The sequence below is a fragment of the Mobula birostris genome, chromosome 18 (assembly GCF_030028105.1).
Source record: "Mobula birostris isolate sMobBir1 chromosome 18, sMobBir1.hap1, whole genome shotgun sequence".
NCBI lineage: Eukaryota > Metazoa > Chordata > Chondrichthyes > Myliobatiformes > Myliobatidae > Mobula > Mobula birostris.
Genome location: NC_092387.1, coordinates 60,891,467 through 60,917,952, shown reverse-complemented (window position 1 = coordinate 60,917,952; position 26,486 = coordinate 60,891,467). Strand labels below are relative to the sequence as shown.

Here is a 26,486-nt window from a genome sequence, read left to right as displayed (position 1 = left end):
CCATGCACCCTACTACTCTCTGTGTAAAAAACCTACCTCTGATATCGCCCATTATACTTTCCTTCAAACATCTTAAAGTTTTGCTCTCTCGTATTAGCAATTACAGATTTCGGCGGAGGAATGGCAAACGGAATTTAGTTAGGGTAAATGTAAAGTGTTCCACTCTGGAAGGTCAAACGTAAGGAAAAGCTGTGCTGTAAAAGGTGGTTGTACGACTTAGAAAGCAGACTTGCCTCTCCCTATTTCTAACGGCATGTAACTCCGTAAACCTCAGATCTCTAATTTCACATCCGGCCTCTGGAGTGCGGTCGTGTTTCAGCTCCCGAACTTCCACTCTTCAAATCTCATTCCCTCTCGAACTATGACGCTGCTTAAAGACGATTGTCCAGTGGTGTGACACGGGGTCTGATGGCCCTCCTGTGAAAAGTCGCGGACTTTTCCAGTACAGTACCTCAAGGCCGCTGTATGTGAGGGAGGGGCGTGACTAAATGGTGTGTGACACAGCATGTCCATCAGCCGGAGGGGCAAGGACTGTCTCTATCCCAGCCCCTGAAGCTCCGCCTCGGCATCACCCATAACCCGCACGCCGGCAGCTGCTCTTCCCAGGCGCTGTCCTTTCAGCACCGCCGCCCAGCCGGACACACCCCTGTCCGTTTCGGCTCCGCCCGGGATCACAGAGAGCTCACACTCCGTTCGCTGCGCTTCCTGCAGGCACTGTTTTTTCAGCACCACCTGCCTGCGCGAAATGTGTGCTACCCTGTGCACGCCACGGGCCGCATGGCCTTTTCTCCTGATGCTCGGAGGTAAGTTTAACTTCGGCGTGCCTTGCTTACTCGGATCTACCGCGGTTTATCCTACAACTATCCAGTGTGCATCTCGTCCGATGCACTCCTGAACGAGACACGGGAGTCTGCAGCCGCTGGAACTGGTAGCAACAAACAAGATGCTGGAGGAACTCAGCGAGTCGAGCAGCATCTAGGGAAGGAACTAGATAATCCAAGTTAAGGGTCGTGTGGTCCAAACGAAGGGTTTTGTTTCGAAATGAGGTCCGTCCGTGTCCCTTCACAGTTGCTACCTGACCCGCCGAGTTCCTCCTGCAGGTTTGTGCGTTGCTCTACAGTCTGAAACTTCGTTTTTGGATGGAACAAAATTGGCACAATTAATAGTCCCAATCAAAATGTGTGTGTGTGAAATCTTATCCAATGTTCCAGCATCTTTGGATTGATTATTTTAATGATTATTTCGGGGGGGGGGGTCTCACTCTCCCTGTACATGTTGTCATTTTATGCCGGGCCATCACGTTTCATTGAAAGAGTAACTAAAAGTAATATTCATACTTTTTAAATTGTTTGCCATCCTCTCCTACCTTTGGAAGGCGCTCTTGCGTTAGATGGAGAGAAAAGGCTATTCGCAAAACTCTTTGGCAATTACAGCCGGCACAGTCGGCCGGTGAAGAATGTGTCGGAGCCTGTCATCGTGCATTTTGAGGTGTCGCTGTCTCAGCTCATCAAAGTGGTACAGTATCCACCCTACTCTTCTCCCGCTCCGCTTTACTGAGCTCTTCCGTGCCGTCAACTGCCGCCCTAATAACGTTCTGCCTGATTTGTTGCAGGACGAAGTCAATCAAATTATGGAGACCAATCTCTGGCTGAAACATGTGAGAATCCGCGTTTAGAGTGACGGGGGTGGGTCCACGTCGACTTGTTAGCTTGTGAGACTGAGAGAGATTGGATATCTGGACATTTGCTAAGTATACAATTAATGCTTAGATCGGTACATCTAACTGTCACACCAAATGATTGTCACTGGCCTCGGTTTGTTTTCTCTACCAATGGATTGGGAGAGTCTTGCAGAGGCTACTATCTTTGAGATGTCTGCTGAAGGTAATCCGGGTCTCAGGAACGTGTGGAAGGACAGAGATCACTGAGCCGGACTTTACTTGGCCATGGTGGATTGGAGATGTTTGATGATGAGTTCCAAGTCTGCTCCCAACTTGGACAGAGAGTGAAATCAGTAAAGTTAAATGCTAGAAGGGATTGTCAGCAATGGTCTGTGGGCAGCACTCTCAAACTTGAAGGTGCTGGGTTTAAGTCCCACTCCAGGGGCACAATAATGTCCCTATTCATGTATGCCATGTTTAAATATCTCATGTGTGCCCCGTATTGCTTTCTAAATCTCTGTATGGAACCTCTTAGCCTCCCATGTTCCAGTGAGGTTAAACCCAGCCATCCAATCTCTTTTTATAATTACAGCCCTCCGTTACGAGTAACATCCTGATGCATTTCACACACAAAATACTGGAGGAACTGAACATTTCAGGTAGCATCTATGAAGAGGAATAAACAGTCAATGTTTCAGGCTGAGGCCCTGCAAAACCCCTAATGTTTATCCTGGTGAATCCCTTCTGCACTTTCTCTAATGCTAGCACATCCTGTACTGGCAACCAGAATCATAAACAGTATACCAAGAGTGGTCTAACCAATGCGATGTTCCAGCTCACATTCTCAATGCCTGTGGAGGAAAAGTACCAAATGCTTCTTCTCTGCTCTGTCTGTCTATGTCTCCCGTTTCAGAGGTCCCTCTTGCATCATCTTTGCTCAAGTCCCTGCCACTTGCTCCATATGGCCTCTCAGAATTTGATTTACACTACAGTTATTTAATTAAATCTGAAATTACAAAGCTACTATCAGTAATAGAATATAGAACAGTACATCGCAGTACAGGCCATATTGTGCTGCCCTTTAACCTACTCTGACATCAATAGCCTTCTATTTTTAGACAGACAATCATGTGCCTATCTAACAGTCTCTTGAATGTTCCTACTGTATCCGCACCCCTGGCAGTGCATTCCGTGTACCCGCCACTCCCTACATAAAAAAACTGCCTCTGACATTCCCCCTATCATCTTGTACACCTCTATCAAGTCACTTCTCATCCTGCTTTTCTCCAAAGAGAAAAGCCCTGGCTCACTCAACCTATCCTCATGACATGCTCTCGAATCCAGAATGGACTAATAGTCAATGTTAAACTTTGAATTGTTGTAAATAAACAATTTGGGCCACTGGTGCTCTTTCAGCAAAGGAAACACAACATCTTTACTTGTGTTGGGTTAGGCCTGTGCTTGGCTCTTGGTCCAATGCAATATGGTTGACTGTTAATTGCCTTTAGAAATGGACAGCATTCTCTTCATTTGGACATGGACAGTTGAACAATAAAAGCAGGTTAGCTCATGTATTAGAACTGGTCTTTTGCACAAGACATTGGATGATTGAACCCAGCAGGATCCTCACCAGCAGAGGTTAGAAGACTAGCAGTCTTAATGAAAATATTGTAAATCTGTTAGATGTTTGCAATAGTGGCACAGTCTACAACAGAAGGTACAGCCTCAGAATAGAAGGATGTCCCTTTAGAATAAGGAATTTCTTTAGCCAAGTCATTTGGTATATTTAAAGCAGAGGTTGTTAAGCTCTTGATTGGTGAGGGTATCAAAGGATTTGGGGAGAAGGCAGGAGAATGGGGTTGAGAGGGATAATAATCAGTCATGATGCAGAGCAAACTCGATGGACTGAATAGCCTAGTGTAAAAGGTTATGAAGAGAACGCTGGAGATTGGGATTAAGATTAATGTCATCATGGAATGGTTGAGCAGTCTCAATGGGCCAAATGGCCTAATTCTACTCCTAAGTCTTATGATCTTATGGTTAGATATTAATGAGTCAGGGAAGATGGCACTAGCAACCAATGGCAGTGCCTTTCAGACAGCTCACAAAACTACAAGATTAGTAGATATACTTCTTCTGAACAGTGATTGCTGCAGTCTGCAGCCTGTAATCTTCGTTTTAAGGATGTACTTTTGAACTGACTAAATGATCTGGTTTTTTTATGATCTCCTGGGGGAATCGGCGAACTAGACTCTCAAGAGTGGAGGTACTGTCAGGGCAGCCATTGCTAGAGGTGGATGCTGCATTAGGGCCTGGTGGTGGAAGCAAAAACCCACTCCATTATTCTGCACCAATTAAAGTGTCGAGTTATGAGTGCATCAAGCATCGTGTTCAGTGATATCTGCCCGCGTTTGACCAGTCTCCCTGTCTTCTCACGACTACCATCAGCTAGGAGATGCAGGAGTCTTGGGTCCTACACCACCAGGTTTGGGAACAGTTGATGCCCTGCAGCCACTGGGCTCCTGGACAGGTTTCATTTGCCTCAGCACTGGACTGGCTCCCAGCTGTGGACTCAGCAGTTCACGTGCCATGTCGTTTTGTTTACTTTTTCTTACTATTTGCTCGCATTGTCCTCTTTTGCAAATTGGATATGTGGCAGTATTGTGTGTATGCTTTAGTGATTTCTATTGTGTTTCTTTGTTTTGTGAGTGCTTGCAAGAAGATGAATTTCGAGGTTGTGTGTGTATATATATACTTTGATAATACATTTTAACTTTGAACACACACAGATGGTGAACATTGATGTTGCTCCAACCTGGTGACTTCTCATTTCATGCACTATGGGTATGATTTATCAATGATGTTTAAGTCATTGGATAAAACTTACATTTCTAGTTCAAACTGAATATCACAGCTGAAAACCACTCAAGTGCAAACAAACAATTTCTTAGCAATTCCGTGCATTAAACTACACGTACAAATATTTGACACCGTTCCTGCATTAGCTATATATCTACAATAGCAATATACCATTGTGATAGACCATAAGACATAGGAGCAGAATTAGGCCATTCGTCCCATCGAGTCTGTTCCACCATTCCATCATGACTGATTTATAATCCCTCTCAAGCCCATGCTCCTGCCTTCTCCCTGTAACCTTTGATGCCCTTACAAATCAAGAATTTATCAACCACTGCTTTAAATATACCCAATTACTTGGCCATCACAGCAGTCTGCGACAATGAATTCCACAGATTCACCATCCACTGGCTAAAGAAATTCCTCCTTATCAGTATTCTAAGGTGATAGAAGGTTACCTCTGCTTCTTTTCCAAGGAATGATGTCTGAGCTGCTAGGTATTTGCAGTACGCGCTGCTGTTAATACATACTCAGCAGACCTAAGATAGATGAGATCTGTATGTTGTTCTCTGTTGTGAGCAGTGTTATGGGAGACCACTGTAAAAAAAATATTGAAAAAATGCAAATGCATTTTGTTGAATGTCAGATGTAGTTCAATCAATTGAATTCACCTCTCCAAGTTGGAAGGTTGAGATTTCTAATCCCAGGGGCGATTTGTGCTCGGATCCAGACTAACACTTCAGTCCGGTACAAGGGAATACTGCACTGTTATAGACACAGCCTGTCAAGTGGCCAGCACGATTTGGAGCTGAAAGGTAGTATTTATTTTTAAATATTTTTTAAAAGACAAATAATCTAATTATTAACATATTACTACTCTTGGGTGTTTGTTATGTACAAATCAGCTGCAATGTTTTCCTTAATTGCAACAATAACCATATTTTAGATGTCACTGAGGAGGAAGTTCAACACATTAATTAAACATTGCGACTGTACCAAAGCCTCTGCAAATTTAGCCATGTTACTGTCCCGGAGGTACAACGAAAACTGTTTCCTACTTTCCTCTACTCACTACCCTTGTGCACATGTTTGTTCACTGACATCTCACACTTCTCCATCAACTTCATGAATTGTTTATTTCTGCCCTTGGAAGTCACTGTCATCTGACCCCTTAAACTTCAGCTGGTCCACGTGGTGAAGGTGCTCTCACAGACCTGTGTAGAAAGGATTTATAAGAATTAGACTCCGATTAAAGACTAGCATTACTTGTCATGTGTGCTATACATTGAAACATAGTGAAATGTGCTGTGTATGTCAATTGCCAGCACAGTCTGAGAATGTACCGGGGCAGCCCACGTATCGTTATACTTCTGGCACCAACATAGCATCCTCACAACCTACTAACCCTAACCCGTGCGTTCTTTGGACTGTGGGAGGAAACTGAAGCACCCGGAGGAAACCCATACAGTTACAGGGAGAATGTCCTTATCGACAGCAGTGGGAATTGAACCCCGATCTTCTGATCACTGTAAAGCAGTACAGTAACCACTAAGCTACTGTGCCATGGGGATGGTAAATAAACAGTAATATAAATCCAAGGCAAGTTATTGTGTTACTTGCATGGGAATCTCTTTTTGTTAATAGCTGAGGTCAAGGGTTTGAGCTGTCAAAGTAGCCTTGATAACCACAACATTCACAATATTGCAGTGGTGGAACGTGGGGGGTTTTGAGGTGGTGGCTGTGGATGTCACTCGGGCCCACAACTTCACCTGTTGATTGGTCCACCTTGGCTTCGGATGTAATGGTTTGGTTAGTCAGAGGCCCAATGTCCATGAGTCTGTAAGTCTGAAACAGGGGCTGGAGGTCTGATGTTCACAAGTCTGAGAGTCTGTGGCCAAGGACCGGAGGCCCAGAGGGGAGGCCTATCCTGGGGTTGGAGGATTGTCTGTGTGATTGAGAGGGTGGGTAAGGGTCTTGCTTTGCTGTTGTTATCTTGTTTTGTTGTTGTTGCTTCTTTTGTGCTGCCAAACATTGCAGGCATGCTACGTTGGTGCCAGAATGTGTAGTGACACTTCTGGACTGCTCCCAGCACATCCTTCAATGTTGGTTGTTAACACAATGACATATTTCACTGTATGTTTCAATGTACATGTGATACATAAATCTGAATGTAAATCTGAATCGACACTGACGTACTGGGCACAGCATCAAGGCATTTCTTTAAAAAGGACATGACTTACAATAAGAATCAAAATCAAGTTTATTATCACCAATAATAACAAATCATGAAATTTGTTGTTTTGCGGCAGCAGTACAGTACATTAAAAAAATTAAAAGCTACAATAAGAAATGTTTTTAAAAATTAAATACTACAAAAAGAAAGCAAAGTAATGAGGTAGTGCTCATGAGTTTATGGACTGTTCAGAAGTCTGATGGCAGAGGTAAAAAAGCTGTCCCCAAAATGCTGAAGGTTCTTCAGGCCCCCGTAGCTCCTCCCCGATGGTAGCAACGAGAGAAGGGCCAGTCTTGGGTGGTGGGGTCCTTCATGAAGAATACCACCTTTCTGAGGCATTGCTGCTTGAAGATGTCCTTGTGGGCAGATTGTCTGAAATAAACAATTCATGAAGTTGATGGAGAAGTGTGAGATATCAGTGAACAAACATATGCACAAGGGTAGAGAGTAGGGGAAAGTAGGAAACAGTTTTAGTTGTACCTCCAAGACAGTAACATGACTAAATTCACAAAATGCAATTTCACTACACGATTCGAACAACGTACAGTTTCATTTCATGCTGGATATACTTGTCTTTACTGTATCTTTAACTTTTTTTGTTCTCATTTTGACACCCTCAGATATGGAATGATTACAGGTTAACGTGGGACCCTGCAGAATACGAAGGAGTCCGCTTTATTAGAGTTCCTTCGGACAGAATCTGGAAGCCAGATATCATTCTGTACAACAAGTAAGTAACATCAGCGTGTCACAGGGCCCAAATGGACTACAATCTTTGCCGATGGGTGGCAGAGTAGTGCAGCAGTTTGTTTCCTTAAATCTATTACAGCACTCGCGACACGGGTTCAATTCCTGCCACTGTCTGTAAGGAGTTCGTACGTTATCCACGTGGGTTTCCTCCTGGTGCTCTGGTTTCCCCTCACCCAAAAGACTTCCATGTTAGTGGGTTAATTGGTCACATAGGTGTAACTGGGCGGCGTGGGCTCGTTGTGCCAAAAGGGCCTGCCACCAAGGTGTATTTAAACAAATTAAACCAAGTGAGGCACTACCACAACTGAAATCCTGCAGTGGGTTAGATCACAAGGTGTATGATTCTATGCAGAGTTACCATGAAGAGGCCGACAAAAATATCCGGATTAGCCCCTGCTTTGGGCTCTTGACAAACTCTTCGTTGAGATGCTCGGTAAATCCTGGATGTTTTATTGACAGGAGTCTGAGAGGATGGCAGAGGGAGGAATCCTCACTACATTTAATATGAAAAGCACCTGACTTGCTACATCCTGCAGCAGACCGAAATTTAATGAGTGAGGTTAGCTTACATGTTTTGTGACCAGCATGAACACACAGTGAGCAGTTTGAAGCCCTGTAACAGCAAAATTGATCCAAAATGAAACAAAACAATTGCGGCCAGCCTGCGAGCTCAGACAGAGTCGTTATACTTGTGTGACATGCCCACAGCTCCAATGATTGCTCCAAAGAGTCGAATTCCTTATTTTGATCCTTTATTAGTAATTAGAAAACATGCAATTAAGCATTATTGAGCGTTATCTCAATGGTCAGCAAAGATATGATCTCTGCTGGTCCCAAGCCACAAACTGGCATGAAATAAGCAAGAATAGACAACTTATTCACTTTGCCTCTACTATGCTCCCATTCATGTGAGTAGTTGCCATAATAAATGTGCACACAGAATATATGGCTCCTGTAGGTCCCTTATCTAAGAAAGGATGTGCCAGCATTGAAGAGGGTCCAGGAGGTTTACAAGAATGACTCCTGGAATTAAAGTTAACATTTGAAGAATATTTGATGCCTTTGGTCTTATACTCACTGGGATTTAGAAGAATGAAGGGAAATCTCATTGAATATGAAAAGTCCTAGGTAGGGTGGACATGGAGAGGATGGTCCCTATTGTGGGAGAGTCTAGGACCAGAGGACACAGCCTCAGAATAGAAGGACTTTAGAATAGAGAGGAGAAAGAACTTCTTTAGCCAGAGGATGGTGAATCTGTGGAATTCATTGCCACAAGTGGCAAAGTCATTGGATACTTTTAAAGCAGAGGTTAATAGGTTCTTGGCTGCACTTGACTCCGAGGGAGACCAATATCCTGGCAGGGAGGTTTGCTGAGGCTATTGGGGAGAGTTTAAACTAGAATTGCTGGGGGGTGGGAACCGAACCGAAGCGATGAAGGAAGGGGCTGTTGGCTCACAAATAGAGAAAGCTTGGAGACAGTGCAAGAGGGAGGATAGGCAGGTGATAGAGAAGGGATACAGTCAGACTGATGGTTTGAGATGTGTCTATCTTAATGTTAGAAGCACCATGAACAAAGTGGATGAGCATAGAGCGTGGATCAGTACGTGGAGCTATGATGTTGTGGCCATTACAGAGACGTGGATGGCTCAGGGGCAGGAATGGTTACTTAGAGTGTCAGCTTTAGGTGTTTCAGAAAGGACAGGGAGGGAGGCAAAAGAGGTGAGAGCGTGGCACTGCTGATCAGAGACAGTGTCACAGCTGCAGGAAAGGAGGAAGCCATGGAGGGATTGTCTACTGAGTCTCTGTGGGTGGAAGTTAGAAACAGGAAGGCGTCAATAACTCTACTGGGTGTTTTTCATAGACCACACAATAGTAACAGGGACATCGAGGAGCAGATAGGGAGATAGATTCTGGAAAGGTGTAATAATAACAGGATTGTCGTGGTGGGAGATTTTGATTTCCCGAATATTGATTGGCATCTCCCTACAGTGAGCGGTTTAGATGGAGTGGAGTTTGTTAGGTGTGTTCGGGAAGGTTTCCTGATACAATATGTAGATAAGCCTACAAGAGGAAAAGCTGTACTTGATCTGGTATTGGGAAATGAACCTGGTCAGGTGTCAGGTCTCTCAGTGGAAGAGCATTTTGGAGATAGTGATCATAATTCTATCTCTTTTACCATAGCAGTGGAGACGGATGGGAACAGACACGTGAGGAAAGCGCTTAACTGGAGTAAGGAGAAGTATGAAGCTATCAGGCAGGAACTTGGAAGCATAAATTGGGAACAGAAGTTCTCAGGGAAATGTACAGCAGAAATGTGGCAAATATTCAGGGGATACTTGCATAGCATTCTGCATAGGTACGTTCCAATGAGACAGGGAAAGGATGGTAGGGTACAGAAACCGTGGTGTACAAAGGCTGTTGAAAATCTAGTCAAGAAGAAAAGCTTTTAAGAGACTCCTGGTTAGGTACATGGAGCTTAGAAAAATAGAGGGCTGTGGGTAACCCTAGGTAATTTCTAAAGTACATGTTTGGCATAGTATTGTGGGCTGAAGGGCCTGTATTGTGCTATAGGTTTTCTATGTTTGATTAGGAAGGGCTTCAAAGGTTATGGGGACAAAGACGGAGAATGGGGTTGAGAGGGAAAATAAATCAGCCTTGATGGAATGGTGGAGCAGACTCGATGGACCAAATGGCCTAATTGTGTTCCTTTGTTTTATGTTTCTCTGGGCTGAAGGGTCATTTGAGCTTCATTCTGTAACTTCTATTCACTATTCCCCAGTGATCCATGTTTGTGAATATCTAGTATGGCTTGAACTGAGTGTTGAAGTCATTCGGCATGGATCAGGCCCTTTGGCTCACCAAGTCTGGGTGCTGACCATCAAACATCCATTTTGATTAATCGCATTGTATTCTTCCCCCACGTTGACCTCTCTCTCCCAATGAGGTTCTAACATTTACCAACACACAACCTGCATTGCCTAATCAACCCAACAGTCTGCATGACTTTGGGAAGTGGTAGGTAACTGAAGCACCCAGAGGAAACCCCTGCAGTCATGGGGAGAACGTGAAAACTCCACACAGACAGCGCCAGACATCAGGATTAAATCCAGCTCACTGGAGGTGTAAGACAGCATCTGTACTGGTAATGTCACTGTGCCATCTCTAAGAATGACTCTGAAAAAAAAACGCATACATAGATATTCGGATAAGTAGAGGTTTAGCAGGATATGTGAGCAAATAGGTCTAGCTTGGTGGGCATGGATGAGTTGGACCAAAGGGCCTGTATACTGTATTACTTTAGGGCTGTATGGGTGAGATAGCAGAAGCCTGCCTGTGCCGGGAGAAAGGCAACGTTCCTTGGCTCAACTCAGTCAAATTACTAATGAGAGATGAAGCTTCTTTCACCTCTCTTCAGATGAATTCAGATCAGGTTTATTGTCATATGAGATATTGAGGTACAAACAAAAATCAGGACATAAATATACATAATTTATGTATAAGTTGTACAAGACAGTGAAGAAAAATGTGCCGTTTTTCCATTCTCTATTCTGGAATACTCTTCACCTACCCCCTGCCAGCTTCTCACTTCATTCTCCCCTCTCTCACCCACCCATCTTTCCCCATCACCTGGTCTCACTTACCATCTGCCAGCTTGTACTCCTTTCCCTCCTCCCATCTTCTTCTTCTGGCTCCTTCCCACTTCTTTTCCAGTCCTGCTGAAGGGTCTTGGCCCAAAACATTGTATGTTTATACCTCACCATAGATGCTGCCCGATCTGCAGAGTTCCTCCAGCACAGTGTGTGTGTGCTTGTGTATGCATGTGTCCTTCCGGATTTCCAACATCCGCAGAATCTCGCGTTTATGTACTCCATCGTGGCTGATCATTTTCAACCCGATTCTGCCTTCTCCCTGTGATCCTTAATCCTTTAACCAATCAAGAACCTATCAACTTCTGCCTTAAATACACACAATATTTTGGCCTCCACCACATTCCACAGATTCACCACCGTCTGGCTGAAGAAATGTCTCCTCATAGAAGTTGATGGTGTAAGATCAAAGCAAGATAGAAATCAACTAGGAAAGTGAACAAGGAAAAGACAGATAGAACTTGACTGGTGCTTTATGGGAAGTTGGACCAGGCAGGCCACACATGATGAGAGGCAGAGCATTGGTGAGTGTTATTGACTTTAGGGTACAAGTACCTGGTCCACATTGTCCTCTGTAAATGGCAACAAAGGTAAATAGGGTGGCAAAGATGGCATATGGCATTCATGCTTTCTTGGGTTAAGGCATTAAGTACAAAAGTTATTCCATGTCACTGTTGAACAAAATCTAGCATCTTCCCATCTTCTTCAATCCGTTTCAGTCCCAATGAAGGGTGTCAGTCCAAAATGTCGACTGTTTTTCCCCTCCATTGATGCTACCTGCCCTGCTGAGATCCCCCAGCGTTTTGCATTGTGTGAGTTCTGGTTGCCACCCTACAGGAGAGATGTCAACAAGCTATAGAAGAGATTCAGAGGGATGTTGCTTGCACTGCAAGGCCAGAGATGTTAGGAGAGATCAGATAGGCTAGGTCTATATTCCCTGGAGTGAAGGAGACTGATGAAAATATACAAAATTATATATTGCTACTGTTGCTTGCATGGTGGGGGTGGGGGATCAATACTTCTTTCTGCTGCTTCTGGTAAGGGATGAAGGAGGGGGTCTTCAATGTTTCTATCATTCTATAGAGTTTCTTTGTTTCGTGGATGTCTGTGAAGAGGACAAATTTCAGGTTGTGTACAGGATACATGCTCTGATATAAAATGTACTTTGAAATTATGAGAGGTGTAGGTAGCTAGTGTGTGTTTCCTATGATAGGGGTATCTACAACTAGAGGAAAAGGTTCTTGGGTCAGATAGAAGAGTTTTAAAGTGGAACTACACATGAAGAGTAGTTGGTGTCTGGAATGAGGTGGTGGAGGCAAGAACAGTCACTACATTTAGAAGACATCTGGACAGATGCATGAATGAGCCAGGTATAGAGAGATAGAGAGTTAATGCAGACAAGTGGGATTAATACAGATAAGCACGATGGTTATCATAGACTTGGTAGGGCAAAGAGCAGTGTCTAAGCTGCACAACTTTGTGACTCTATAACCTATGCAGAATGTTATCCATAGACTGATTGTCCTTGGCCTTTTATGCTAGAAGTTGGTTGTGTCTCATAACTATTCACTCCCTCCCCACAGGATGAACTGAATAATTACATAGAGTATATCTGTAGTTCTTCCAGGCAGCCCTCCAGAGTTAAGCTGGTGCATTTGGTCAGGTGGATTACTGACTGCAGCCCAAGAGAAAATCTTACCTAGGTGCACTGAAACAGATTTAAACCCCTGACTTTCTGATTCAGCGACAGGACACTAAGCTAACACATCAAATGATGCAACAAATCAATACGCATAGCAGATTAGAGCTTTTTATCCATGAAATGGATGGCCAGTCTCATTAAATGCACAATTCATGTAGAATAATTTATTGATTTTAATTGGAATTAATGTTCCCATACATTTTGCATCAGTCCAATCTTATTCTGGCTGCTTAGGTCAAATAATATGCAGTAACTGAAAGGAAACAGAGCCCACCATCAAAACCTACTGACAGAACTGCTTCCAAACAACTCACTTAAACCTAAAAGGTTGAAAGAAGAATTCATCGGACGGCTACTTCAATAAGTTGTTCTCATGATGATAGTCCTAGTTTATGGGGTGTTTGGAAGAAAGTAGAGGGGGTATGTCATAGGTAGATAGGTTTATTTGTTTGTTTGTTTGTTTGTTTACTTACTTATTCACATATTTATTTAATTACTTACTTTTACTTACTTTATACTTTATTGTCGCCAAACAGTTGATACTAGAACGTACAATCATCACAGTGATATTTGATTCTGCGCTTCCCGCTCCCTGGAGTACAAATCGATAGTAAATATTAAAAATTTAAATTATAAATCGAAAATAGAAAATGGAAAGTAAGGTAGTGCAAAAAAAACCGAGTGGCAGGTCCGGATATTTGGAGGGTACGGCCCAGATCCGGGTCAGGATCCGTTCAGCAGTCTTATCACATTTGGAAAGAAGCTGTTCCCAAATCTGGCCGTACGAGTCTTCAAGCTCCTGAACCTTCTCCCGGAGGGAAGAGGGACGAAAAGTATGTTGGCTGGGTGGGTCGTGTCCTTGATTATCCTGGCAGCTCTGCTCTGACAGCATGCGGTGTAAAGTGAGTCCAAGGACGGAAGATTGGTTTGTGTGATGTGCTGCGCCGTGTTCACGATCTTCTGCAGCTTCTTCCGGTCTTGGACAGGACAACTTCCATACCAGAGAACATACTTACATACACAGAGAGTAGTAGGTGTATGGAATATGCAGCCAAGGCTGGTGTTAGAGGCAGATACATTAGGAACATTTAAGAGACTGAAAAAGGATCTAGTGCTTTTCTGGCGTATATGACCAATAAGCTCTTCTCGGGCTTCCAGCTGGGTACAGATATCAATTTTAACCAACGTTTTGATGACAAACTCTGCCATCTTCATCGGGGATGATGCCTGGGCATGTCTAGTTCAGTGGTATTTGTACCCCTGTCGTCCATCCCTCATGATTGGGTAGTCTTGATCCAATCAGATTTCTGCTGCCCACCTTGTTTACAACCGAATTCCAGTTCTTACTTAGAGCCAAGATCTTCGTCTTTGTTAAAATTATTTTCCTCTAGTTTTCTTTCAATGCTTCCCTTTACGGGGTGGTCCCGACAGCCATTGGCGCGGTACGGCAGTTTTGTGTCATCGAATTCAATCCCATGGCCATTGAGAAAGCAATGTTCTGCTACCACCTAATTCTCCAAGTAACCCAAAATGATACACCTCCTATGCTCTTTGACGCAGGTTTCCTCTGTGCGTCTCGTCTGGCCGATATACGCTGCTCTGTACTCACACGGAAGACAGCAGGTAGTGATGGGTTCCTCCTCGTTGTGGTTACAAGGTGAAAAAAATCAATTGGGGCCCTTAAGAGGGCCGACGGAAAAACCTAATGAGGAGAAACCGGTTGCTACCACCTGTCTTCTCTATATTTCACAGTTTTTGGAAGGATCGTCAGGATCCTGAAGAAATACCGGATTAATACCATCCACAAATTTGTGAGGAAATGAGGTCCCAGCTTATGTGGATCAAAAATGACCTGGGACTCAGGACAGCTGGCGTTTACAGGATTCCCTGTGAATGCGGAGCAGCGTAAATTGGCCAAATGGGACACATGGCGGAAACCCGCATCAAGGAGCACAGAAGTGTACCGTTTGGATTACCTGGAGAAATCAGCAGTAGCAGAACATTGCATTCACAATGGCCACAGGATTGACTTCGACGGCACAAAACTACTGTGCTGCGCCAATGGCTTTTAGGACTACCTGGTGAAGGAAGCCACTGAGTTAAAACAAAAGGAAAAGAATTTTAATAAAGATGAAGGTCTCACTCTAAGCAAGAACTGGAATTCCAATGTAAACAAGGTGGGACAGCAGAAACCTGATTGGATAAGGAACAAGAGGGATGGATACATATGTATCACCGGACTAGATATGCCCAGGCATCATCCTTGATGAAGATGGTAGAGTTTGTAATCACAATGTTGGTTAACATCATTATCTGTGCTTAGCTGGAAGCCCAAGAAGAGTTTATTCATTTAAGAGACTCTTAGGTAGGCACAGGGATGATAGAAAAAAGGAGGGCTGTGTGGGAGGGAAGGTTAGATTGATCTTAGAGTAGGGTAAAGGGTCGGCACAAAATCATGGGTCAAGGGGCTTGTACTGTGCTGTGCTGTACTATTCTATGTTCTATGTTGTATGCTTTCATTGCAAGATTACATTTGTCCCACAGGGCTTGCCCTGCCTCTGTCCTTTGCCCTGCTTCTCACGTAGTGAGTGCGCTTGTGCTTGTCCTCGGGTAAGCCTCTCAGAACCTTGGAGTGTCATTGCACCATGGTACTGATTGGCAGAGGAGCTATGGATGTAGAAGCAGGAGGTAAAAATGCCTCAAGTCCCACATCACCATGTTCAGGAACAGCTACTTTCCTACAACCGTCAGATTCTTAAACCAACTTGCACAACCTTAATCCCAATTCAACAACTACACTCCATCCGTTGCATTACCATGGACCTGCCTCTGGTTCTGACTTTTTTAACTAATAACTTGTTTTGCAAAGTCGACTTATTTTTTGAGCAACACACGCGCTATGCTGGTGGAACTCAGCAAGTCAGGAAGTATCTATAGAGGGAGTAAGCAGCCATTGTTTTGAGCTGAGAACCTTTATCAGGACTGGGAAGAAAGGGTGCAGAAGCCACAATAAGGAGGAGGAAGAGGGAGGAGTACAAGCTGGCAGGTGATAGCTGAGACAAGGTGAAGGGGAAATGAAGTGGGAAGTAGAGAAGTGATGGACAGACACAGGTAAAGGACTGAAGAAGGAATTTGATAGGAGTGGACAGTGGACCAAAGGAGAAAGGGAAGAAGGAAAGGCTCTACAAGACCATAAGACGTAGGAGCAGAATAAGGCCATTTGGCCCATCGAGTCTGCTCTGTCATTCGATCTTGGCTGATTTATTCTCCCTCTCAACCACATACTCCTGCCTTCTCCCCATAACCTTTGACACCCTTAATAATCAAGAACCTATCAACCTCCACTTTAAATTCCTTATCTCAGTTCTAAAGGGACATCTTCTATTCTGAGTGGGGGGTCCTAGACTCCCCACTGTAGGAAATATCTTCTTCATGTTCACTCTAAGACTTTCAATATTCAGTAGGTTTCAATGAGGTCCTCCCTCATTCTTCTAAATTCCAGTGAATACAGGCACAGAACCATTAAACCAGACAGAGGAAATGGACAGATGAAGAGAAGCGGTGAGAGGAGAACCAAAATGGAGAGTGGAAAAATAGATTACCAGAAGTCAGAGAATGATTGATTGAATGGTGGAGCAGACTCAATGGGCCACATATCCTATAAATTGTGGTCTTCACTGCCCACTATACCACCAATTTTAGTGCCATCTGCAAGCTTCCTTATCATGCCACCTACATTCTCATCCAAATCATTGATGTAAATGACAGACAATGGAGGACCCAGCACTGATCTCTATGGCATACTACAGGTATCTGGCCTCCAGTCAGAAAGTGCCTGAAATACCAAGGCTGGTTGATAAGGTGGTTAATAAGACAGAGGAGATGTTTACCTTTATTGGCTATGGTCTGGAATATGGGAGCTGACCACAGAACTGCTGCTGATGTTCTGCTGATTTGGATTGTGATTTCAGTGCAGTTGCGGATTTCCAAGTGGAGGAAAAGACCAAGGTGCTGCTGTTGTCCAATGGTACAGTGACCTGGGTCCCACCAGCCATATTCAAGAGCTCCTGCAAGATGGACGTCACCTACTTCCCATTCGATTACCAGAACTGCAGCATGAAATTTGGCTCCTGGACCCATGACAAAGCCAAAATTGACCTGGCCCTGATTGGCAGCGAGATGAACCAGAAGGACTTCTGGGAAAGCGGCGAGTGGGCGATCATCGCTGCCCCTGGGTACAAGCACGACATCAAGTATAACTGCTGTGAGGAGATCTATGTGGACATAACCTACTCCATTTACATTAGACGGATGCCTCTATTCCACACCATCAATATGATCATTCCGTGTCTAATGATTTCTTTTCTGACAGTCCTGGTTTTCTGGCTACCCTCCGACTGCGGTGAGAAGATAACCCTATCGGTTTCAGTTCTGCTTTCACTCACTGTGTTTCTCCTCGGCATCACGGAGAGTGTTCCATCCACCTCCTTGGTGATCCCTCTCATTGAGGAATACCTTCTTTTCATTATGATCTTTGTGGTGCTCTCTATCATCATAACTGTCTTTGTCCTCAACGTCCACTACAGAAGCCCCTCTACTCACACCATGCCAAGCTGGGTGAAGACCTTCTTTCTGAGGGCCCTGCCGCGCCTCCTGTTCATGACAAGGCCGGGAGAAGAGGCTGGAGCTCAGGAAGGCCCAACGCCCCTCAGTCCGCCTGAATGCACTGATGAGCTCTCCAACTTCAGCGGCACGTCAGAAGCCTGCAGCCAGGGCCTGCGATGCACCTGCTGCAGGGGCTGCAGGCTGGGATCCTTGGACATGGGGATCTATCTAACACGAAGCACCAGTGTAGAGACCCCGGAGGCTTCGTTCACAACCCCTAGCCCTGGTCCTGAAGTTCAAGAAGCTGTTAAAAGCATCACACGCATTGTGGAACAGATGAAGCAACAGAATGAAGACAAGGAGGTGAGAAAGACTGATGTTCCACATCTTTACACACACAGAGCAGATTTCAATGTTTTATAATCCAAGGCACAAGGTACAAGAAAGACACAGTTAAGTATTAGAGAGTCGTTATTGGCTAAACACAGGCAAATGGGACTAACTGGATAAGGCATCTTGGTCAGCTGGGACCAGTCGGGCCGAAGCGCCTGTTTCTGTACTATCTAATCCCATGACTGGCTCTGTCACACTGGAGTATTTTAGATATCCTCATGTCTTATGGGGATAGGATGAGTGTGCTAGAGCTTTTCTTTTTGGAATAAAAGAGGATGGGGGGTGTCCAAGGTGTTAAGAGGTATAGATAATGTGTTTAGCCAGAGACTTTTTCCCAGGACAGAAATGGCATAATTTTAATGTGATTGAAAAAAAAGTATGGGGGAGGCGGGGTGTGAAATGTAAGTGTTTTTTTTACATGAAGTGGTTGGTGCATGGAATGCCCTGCCAGGGATGGTGGCAGAGGCAGATACATTGGGGACATTTAAGAAACTCTTAGACAGACACATGGAAGATAGAAAAATGGAGAGTTATGTAGGAGGGGTTAGATTAACCTACTCTAAGATCATAAGGTCAGCACAACATCATGGGAGGGAGGCATGGTGATGCAATCTGATATGTAAAGAAGGTGATAATGGGGAGAGGGAGAGGTAAATAGCAAAAGAAACCAGAGCCTGATGGAGAGATAGGTGAACTATACTTAGTGGTCACTTTATTAGATACCTGTACACCTGCTCATTAATGCAAATATGTAATCAGCCAATCATGTGGCAGTAACTCAATGCATTAAAGTCTGCAGACATGGTCGAGAGGTTCAGTTGTTCAGATCTAACATCAGAGTGGGGGGGGGGGGGGATGTGATTTCAGTGACGTTGACCATGGAATGATTGTTGGTGACAGACAGGTTCGTTTCAGAAACTGCTGATCTCCTGGGATTTTCACACGCAAGTCTCTAGAGTTTACAGAGAATGCTGCAAAAAACAAGGGGAAAAAAAATCCAGTGAGCAGTAATGAGAGAGGTCAGAGGAGAATGACCAGATTATTTCAAGCTGACAGAAAGGTGACAATAACTCAAATAACCACTGGTTACAGCAGTGTGTGCAGAAGAGCATCTTGAACCTTGAAGTGGATGAGCTACAAAAGCAGAAGATCGTGAACAGACACAAATACATTGTGGTGATTTTATTAGATACCTCCTGTACCTCATAAAGTGGCCACTGAGCATGTGTGTACTCATTTCGAAGGGCAGTGGATAACTTCTGGAAAGTAAATAACTTACAGGACCTGTGGGAATGGGACCAGCTGAATTGCTCTTGCCCAGAGCCAAGATGGAGTCAATGAGTCCATGATAAACTCCATCTGTTTTTCATATTCTGTTTTAATTTTCTTTGTTAATTCCTTAATCATCTACAGGTTTTTTCTCCTTTGCTGTTTAACAAGGTATATACGGTACTTTCTGGTTAAGTTCCACACTGCCAAGCTGGCAGACTGCAATTTTGCAGTGGGATTTCAGTGAAATTTGTTGGCGGGTGTTCACCAAAGCTGTGCAATGCTTCTAGTCTTTGTTGCTATCGTGCGTGTAGATCTACTTGCAAGTACAGGCAACTCCTGTGTTAAGCTCATTCAGTGTACGGAAATTTGCCCTTTACAGAATTATCAAATCAATACCCAAAGATTTTGAGATTGGGTGGCACGGTAGCATAGCAGCTGGTGTAATACTATTACAGTAACCAGCCGGCTGGTGGTGTAGTGGCGTCAGGACCGGACGTCGAGGGAATGGTCCCGAGTTCGAATTCGGTATGCTTTCCATCTGTGCTGGGTTGAGTGTAGAGCTAGCAACTCAACCTTGTAAAAAAACTGTCAAATGCTACAGAAATGGCAAAAATGCAGCTTGGTGTGCTACAAGGTGTGAAAAGGTACAAGATTACAGTGACAATTCCCACCTCTGTCTGTAAGGACTTTTGTGCATTCTCTCCATAACATTCTTCCCATGACCACGTGGGTTTCCACCACGTGCTCCAGTTTCCCCCCCATTTCCTGAGAGGTACAGTCGGTGTTAGTAAATTGTGGGTGTGTTATGTTGGGGCCAGAAGCATGGCAACCCTTGCAGACTACCCCCAGCACATCCTCACCGACTAGATTTGATGCAAACATTGCATTTCACTGTAAGTTTTGATATACATGTGAAGATAAAGTTAATCATTAATCTTCAACATTCACTCTCACCCTCCATAAGGTGGTCATGGTTTGTAGGCTTGTGTGCCTCAATGACCCAGAGAGATATGCTGGCTGGAGTCAGGCCTGTAGGCTTTGACTCTTGGTAGGGTCACCCATGCCAAATAGATCAATGGGTAGAGGTCAGACTAAGAGTGGTCCACCGGTCCTCCAGGTTCAGAGGTTCAGCTCAGGGCTAACAACCCTGACTGGTCTAACAAAATTGTTATGGAAACAGCAGTGAAGAATCCTTTTACATCTGTGTGCGACGGTATTCCTTAGTCTCCATCCGGGACTTGCATGACTGACAATAGTGAAAACCAAGAAGAAGCTACTGGCATGGTGAAGGAAATTGAGAACACCGCCAGAGATGGAGGACCTTCTTTCCAGCCCAAAACATCAGCGGCATAACGGGCGAAAGAGATACACTCTCTCAGAGTTTACATGATGTGAGAGGTATCAACTAACAGACTCGCTTTCAAGAACCCTACAAGTAATATTCTCAGTATTACTTTTTATTGCACATTGGTTGCTTGTCAACCATTGTTTATGTATAGGTTTTTCATGAATTCTATTATATTTCTTTTTCTGTAAATGCCTGCAAGAAAATGTATCTCAAGGTAGTATATTGTAACATATATGTACTTTGAGAATAGATTTACTTTGACTTTACCAGCTGGACATTAGTAGATGTGACATCAAGACAAATGAGTGAGCAAGCAAGTATGAAAAGGAAATCACGGAACATGTCGACATCCAGTGGTGAAGGATTGTAATGCACTTTCAGAGACAAGAGATCCTATAGATGTTGTTACTCTGGAGAAGCACACACTAAATGGTGCAGAAACTCAGCAGATATGGCAGCATTTACAGAGGAAAACGAACAGTCGACATTTCAGGCTAAGACCCTTCATCAGAACTGGAAGGGAAGGGGGAAGAAGCCAGAAAAAGGTGGTGGGTGGAGGGATAGGAGTACAAGCTGGCAGGTGATAGGTCTGACCTGCCAGCTTGTACAGCTATCCCTCCACCCATCAACTTTTTCTGGCTTCTATGCCCTTCCCTTCCAGTTCTGATGAAGGGTCTTAAGACACATGATGAAGGATCCTCGACCGAAAAATTAACTGTTCTTTTCCCTCTGTAGATGCTGCCTGACATGCTGAGTTCCTCCAACTTTGTGTGTGTACATGTGCTTTTCTTTCAGCAGGTTTTTTAAAAAATTATCATTTTTGTCCAATCCTTACTGAACTGGCATCACTAAAAAACTAACCTTAAATTGTCCTCTTTTAAAGATTTTGTAGCCCATGATGCTGATCCACAAAGCAGAGGAGTCAGGTTTGATTTCTAATGTCAGTGGAATCCACACTCAGTGGTCACTTTATTAGATATACCTAGTGAAATCTTCTGCTGCTTTAGCCCATCCACTTCAAGGTTCAAGTGCTGTGTGCTCAGAGATGCCCAAACCACTGTTGTAACACATAGTTATTTGAGTTACTTTTGTCTTCCAATCAGCTTGAACCAGTCTAGCCATTCCCTCTTGACCTCTCTCATTAACAAGGCATTTTCACCCACAGAACTGACGCTCACTGAATGTTTTTTGTACTATTCTCTGTAAATTCTAGTGACTGGTGTGCATGAAAATCCCAGGAGATCAACAGTTGGAGATACTAAAAACACCCCATCTGGCACCAATAATCATTCCAAAGTCACTTATAGTCATTCATATTTCTTCTCCATTCTGATGTTTCATCTGAACAACTCAACCTCTTGACTATGTATGCATGCTTTATGAATTGAGTTGTTGCTATATGAATGGCTGATTAGATATTTGCATTATCTAGATGGGGTACCTAATAAAGCAGCCACTGAGTGTAAATACATATTTCCTCAGTTGGTTAAATGTAATGGGTCAGTAGAGGGGGTTTTACTCTGCTAACCCCCACTGTCACCAGCCTGGTAGTATGCAATGGGACAGTGAATAAGAAATATTAATCTTCAACTGCCCTGCTCATGTTTGAGGTACACTTGGTTTGTAACCTTTAAACTTCAGTTGTAGTTTCTGAACTTCCTTTCAATGGCATTCCCTTCAGATAGAAGATGACTGGAAGTACGTTGCCTTGGTGATCGATCGGATCTTCCTCTGGATCTTCATTCTGATGTGCATCTTGGGGTCGACTGGATCATTCCTGCAGCCACTGATGTCTGCGAGTGAGACCTGAGCAGAGTCAGGGACTGTGCCGTAAACACAGATGCTGCTTTTAAGACTGGGTAAAATACTAGGAGACCCTGTGCATTAAGAAGTTTGGAGAGGGAGGGTTGGGGGCACAGAAAACGGAAGAGCTACAACTTTTCTGGAGAAAATGTATATTTCTGCAAACTATCTGTCATCTTTTCTGCTTCACTTACTGACGCACGTGCCGTATAAGCTTTGTTCTGATGTTAAAGGCCCATGGATATAGATGCATGTAAATATGTCGTCAAATTAGACTTCAGAATCCAAGAAACCGATTGCTAGGAAGACCAAATTCAATCAAGTTTCTCAGGTCGGCCAAGTGATAGGGAAATTGAGGAGTAATGGAAAGGAGAGTGTGGAATATAGAATTGTGAGTTATTTTCTTCAAGCATATTTATTGTGAAATGAGAGAAATAAAATGAAACAGTCGAAATTTGAAGCAAAGGATAGAAGTCTAGATACTGACCGTCTACTTGGTATCAAATGGGTTTTGTGTTTCTTTACTCAGAGGGTAGTGTGAGTGCGACATGGAGTAGATAGGCTGATGGGCCTGTTTCTGTGCTGTAGTGCTCTATGACTCAATCTTTGAGTTTATTTTGTCCATGAGTTAGAAAATACACAAAATGGCATCCGTTAGTCTTGCGAGACCATGGATCTGCGCCTGGAAAGTCTTCACTCTCCAGGGCGCAGGCCTGGGCAAGGTTGTATGGAAGACCAGCAGTTGCCCATGCTGCAAGTCTCCCCTCTCCATGACACTGATGTTGTCCAAGGGAAGGGCATTAGGACCCATACACCAAGGGTCCCCAACCTTTTTTGCACTGCGGACCGATTTAATATTGATAATATTCTTGCGGACCGGCCGACCCCGGGGGGTGGGGGGGGGGGGTGTGAGGTAGCATTGCCAACGGACAAGAGTAGCAGTCAAATGCGTTGTTTACTCAAAAGACTACAATGACCATGAAGCCTTGTGCGGGCACCAATGCGCATGCGCGTCGTTACCTGCCAATTCCCCTCCCCCCCAACAGCAAATCCTTTTTGGCGATTCTGTTCGTGGGGGTGGGTGTTAATCACTACCGGAATATAGGTGATACGTTGGTAATACAATCAATTTTGTTTCTAAAAGGCTTTATCTAACGAATTTAATATTAAACACAGAGCGCATATTTTCCTCGCACGAATATAATGATAAATCAATTATCAGGGGAACTTGAAGTAAGTGTTGAACGAACTTCCAGAAGAAGTGGCAGAAGCAGGTTCGATATGATCATTTAAAGAAAAATTGGACAGGTATATGGACAGGAAAGAAATGGAGGGTTATGGGCTGAGTACAGGTCAGTGGGACTAGGTGAGAGTAGCGTTCGGCACGGACTAGAAGGGCCGTGATCGCCTGTTTCCGTGCTGTAATTGTTATACGGTTATATAGGTCACTTATAAGTCAATAGCATCATAACATTTTAAGTAACATTTGGATATTAAACACACAGCACATATTTTCCCCGTATGAATATATAAAATCATTGCAACGTACCAATATTGCTGAATCAGTGGGAGCCCTGGGCTCAAGACGGTCCTATTGATGGGTGATGGGAGACAGCGATACTCGAAGGGGGTTCCTTATGTCCAGTCTATTCTGCAGTTTAGTTTTCGTTGCATTCATTGCAGAAAACTCCGCTTCGCAGAAAAATGTTGGAAATGGAAGCAATGATTTCAGTGCTTTCGTGGCTATCTCAGGATAGTTAGCCTTGACTTTGATCTAAAATGCTGACAGAGATGTTATGTCAAACATACTTTTCAGCCCGTCGTCATTTGCAAGCTCGAGGAGTTGATCGCCTTCCCGCCCTGACACGGATGACGCATGGGTCATGACCTCGTATGCGTAATGGCTGATCAGTGGCCGTGACAGGGAATGAGGAAAGGTGCAGCTGACTCATATCGCCAAATCATATTGTTTCCTCGCGGCCCAGTAACGTATGCTCTGCGGCCCGGTGGTTGGGGACCGCTGCCATACACAATATAGGAACCATACCTCCACAGTACTGTAATGGCTAAAATCAAAAGACCGATAAGAACAATTAATATAGGAAACTAATGTTTGTACCCATGCCAGACTATATTGTGGGAGCTTGTTTGCATGTAGTGCTGTCCATAAGTCAGGCACTCATAACCCGGCAAACAGCCTTCAGTTACTAAACAAAAACAGGAGCGAGCTTAGAGAAGTGAAACCAAACTGTCAGTCACCAAGGGATTTACGTTGTACAGATAGATCAAATCACAGTGAACCAAGTCACAGCAAGGATATCATCGTTTTGATGATCAATCCCGTGGTTATTATAAGTGGGTGACAAGTAGGGAACCAAAATTGGCATTGCAACTTCCTATCCAGAAAAAGTTCTTCAGCCAGAAGGTGGTGAATCTGTGAAATTCATTGTCACAGTGGGCTATGAAGGCCAAGCCATTGGGTGTTTTAGAGATTAATAAGTTCTTGACTGATAAGGGGGTGAAGGTTATGGGGAGAGGGTGGGACAATCACAATAGAAACAGGGCCTGTTTCCACAAATTCATCTAATCAGACTCATTTACCATCAAAAATCCAAGTGGACTCCTGAAAAAAAAAAATCCAAGACAGTAAGTAAGAATGAAATCTGGCTAGAAATGTTCTAACTGTAAAATTCCTCTTCGACTTACTTAGTGGGCACAAATGAAGAGACTGCTCTGGGCCCGGGAAGTGGCACTTTTCCACAAGGTAATCTGTGCCCCAGCCAGATACACTGATCAGCAATCATATGAACAGATTCAAGATTAGTTTTATTTGTCACATGTACATCAAAGCATACAGTGAAATGTTGTTTGCATCAATGACCACAACAGTCTGAATATTTGCTGTAGACAGCCTGCAATGTCGCCATGCTTGCAGTGCCACCAGAGTGTGCCCACAACTTATTAGTCCTAACCTGTACACCTTTGGAATGTGGGAAGAAACCAGAGCACCTGCAGAAACCCCACACGTTCACAGGGAGAATGTAGAAACTCCTTACAGAGAGCGACAGAGTGATCAGCAGCACTGGGGCTCCACAGGGGACTGTCTTGTCTCCCTTTCTCTTCACCATTTACACCTCAGACTTCAACTACTGCACGGAGTCTTGTCATCTTCAGAAGTTTTCTGATGACTCTGCCATAGTTGGATGCATCAGCAAGGGAGATGAGGCTGAGTACAGGGCTACGGTAGGAAACTGTGTCACATGGTGTGAGCAGAATTATCTGCAGCTTAATGTGAAAAAGACTAAGGAGCTGGTGGTAGACCTGAGGAGAGCTAAGGTACCGGTGACCCCTGTTTCCATTCAGGGGGTCAGTGTGGACATGGTGGAGGATTACAAATTCCTGGGGATACGAATTGACAATAAACTGGACTGGTCAAAGAACACTGAGGCTGTCTACAAGAAGGGTCAGAGCCGTCTCTATTTCCTGAGGAAACTGAGATCCTTTAACATCTGCCGGACAATGCTGAGGATGTTCCACGACTCTGCGGTGGCCAATGCTATTGTGTTTGCTGTTGTATGCTGGGGCAGCAGGCTAAGGGTAGCAGACACGAACAGAATCAACAAACTCATTCGTAAGGCCAGTGATGTTGTGGGGATGGAACTGGACTCTCTGACGGTGGTGTCTGAAAAGAGGATGCTGTCCAAGTTGCATGCCATCTTGGACAATGTCTCCCATCCACTACATAATGTACTGGTTGGGCACAGGAGTACATTCAGCCAGAGACTCATTCCACCGAGATGCAACACAGAGCGTCATAGGAAGTCATTCCCGCCTGTGGCCATCAAACTTTACAACTCCTCCCTTGGAGGATCAGACACCCTGAGCCAATAGGCTGGTCCTGGACTTATTTCCTGGCATAATTTACATATTACTATTTAACTATTTATGGTTTTATTACTATTTATTATTTATGGTGCAACTGTAACGAAAACCAATTTCCCCCCAGGATCAATAAAGTATGACTATGACTATGACAGAAATTGAGCCCCTGTGCTCATGTGGTTCCCAGGTGGAAAGGTGCTGCTTGGACATACCAAAACGACTGGAAGTTGAGAAATGACACTAGAGTAAGTCAACATCTTCTGGGAAGTGGAAGAGATGGGGAGAATCAGTAGAAGCATTGAAGGCAAGAGAGTTATATCAACCATTCAGTA

At 44.1% G+C, this 26,486-nt stretch overlaps 1 protein-coding gene across 1 annotated transcript; it reads left to right on the top strand.

The window, feature by feature from the left end:
* The first annotated feature begins 745 nt into the window (after positions 1 to 745).
* Positions 746 to 22,366, top strand: LOC140211889 (neuronal acetylcholine receptor subunit alpha-3-like). The gene is made up of 6 exons (XM_072282075.1): positions 746 to 803; positions 1,376 to 1,515; positions 1,613 to 1,657; positions 7,373 to 7,482; positions 16,823 to 17,819; positions 22,151 to 22,366. The coding sequence occupies exons 1-6, from the start codon at positions 746 to 748 to the stop codon at positions 22,277 to 22,279; spliced, it is 1,479 nt and encodes a 492-aa protein (XP_072138176.1). The 3' UTR covers positions 22,280 to 22,366.
* Positions 22,367 to 26,486: the final 4,120 nt, after the last annotated feature.

What these genes read in the sequence shown, in the direction of transcription:
- LOC140211889 (XM_072282075.1), top strand. Translation starts at nt 746, where the DNA reads ATGTGTGCTACCCTGTGCACGCCACGGGCCGCATGGCCTTTTCTCCTG. An exon ending in GATATCATTCTGTACAACAA is followed by an intron (nt 7,483 to 16,822) that starts GTAAGTAACATC and finishes TTGTGATTTCAG; the next exon opens with TGCAGTTGCGGATTTCCAAG. An exon ending in AACAGAATGAAGACAAGGAG is followed by an intron (nt 17,820 to 22,150) that starts GTGAGAAAGACT and finishes CATTCCCTTCAG; the next exon opens with ATAGAAGATGACTGGAAGTA.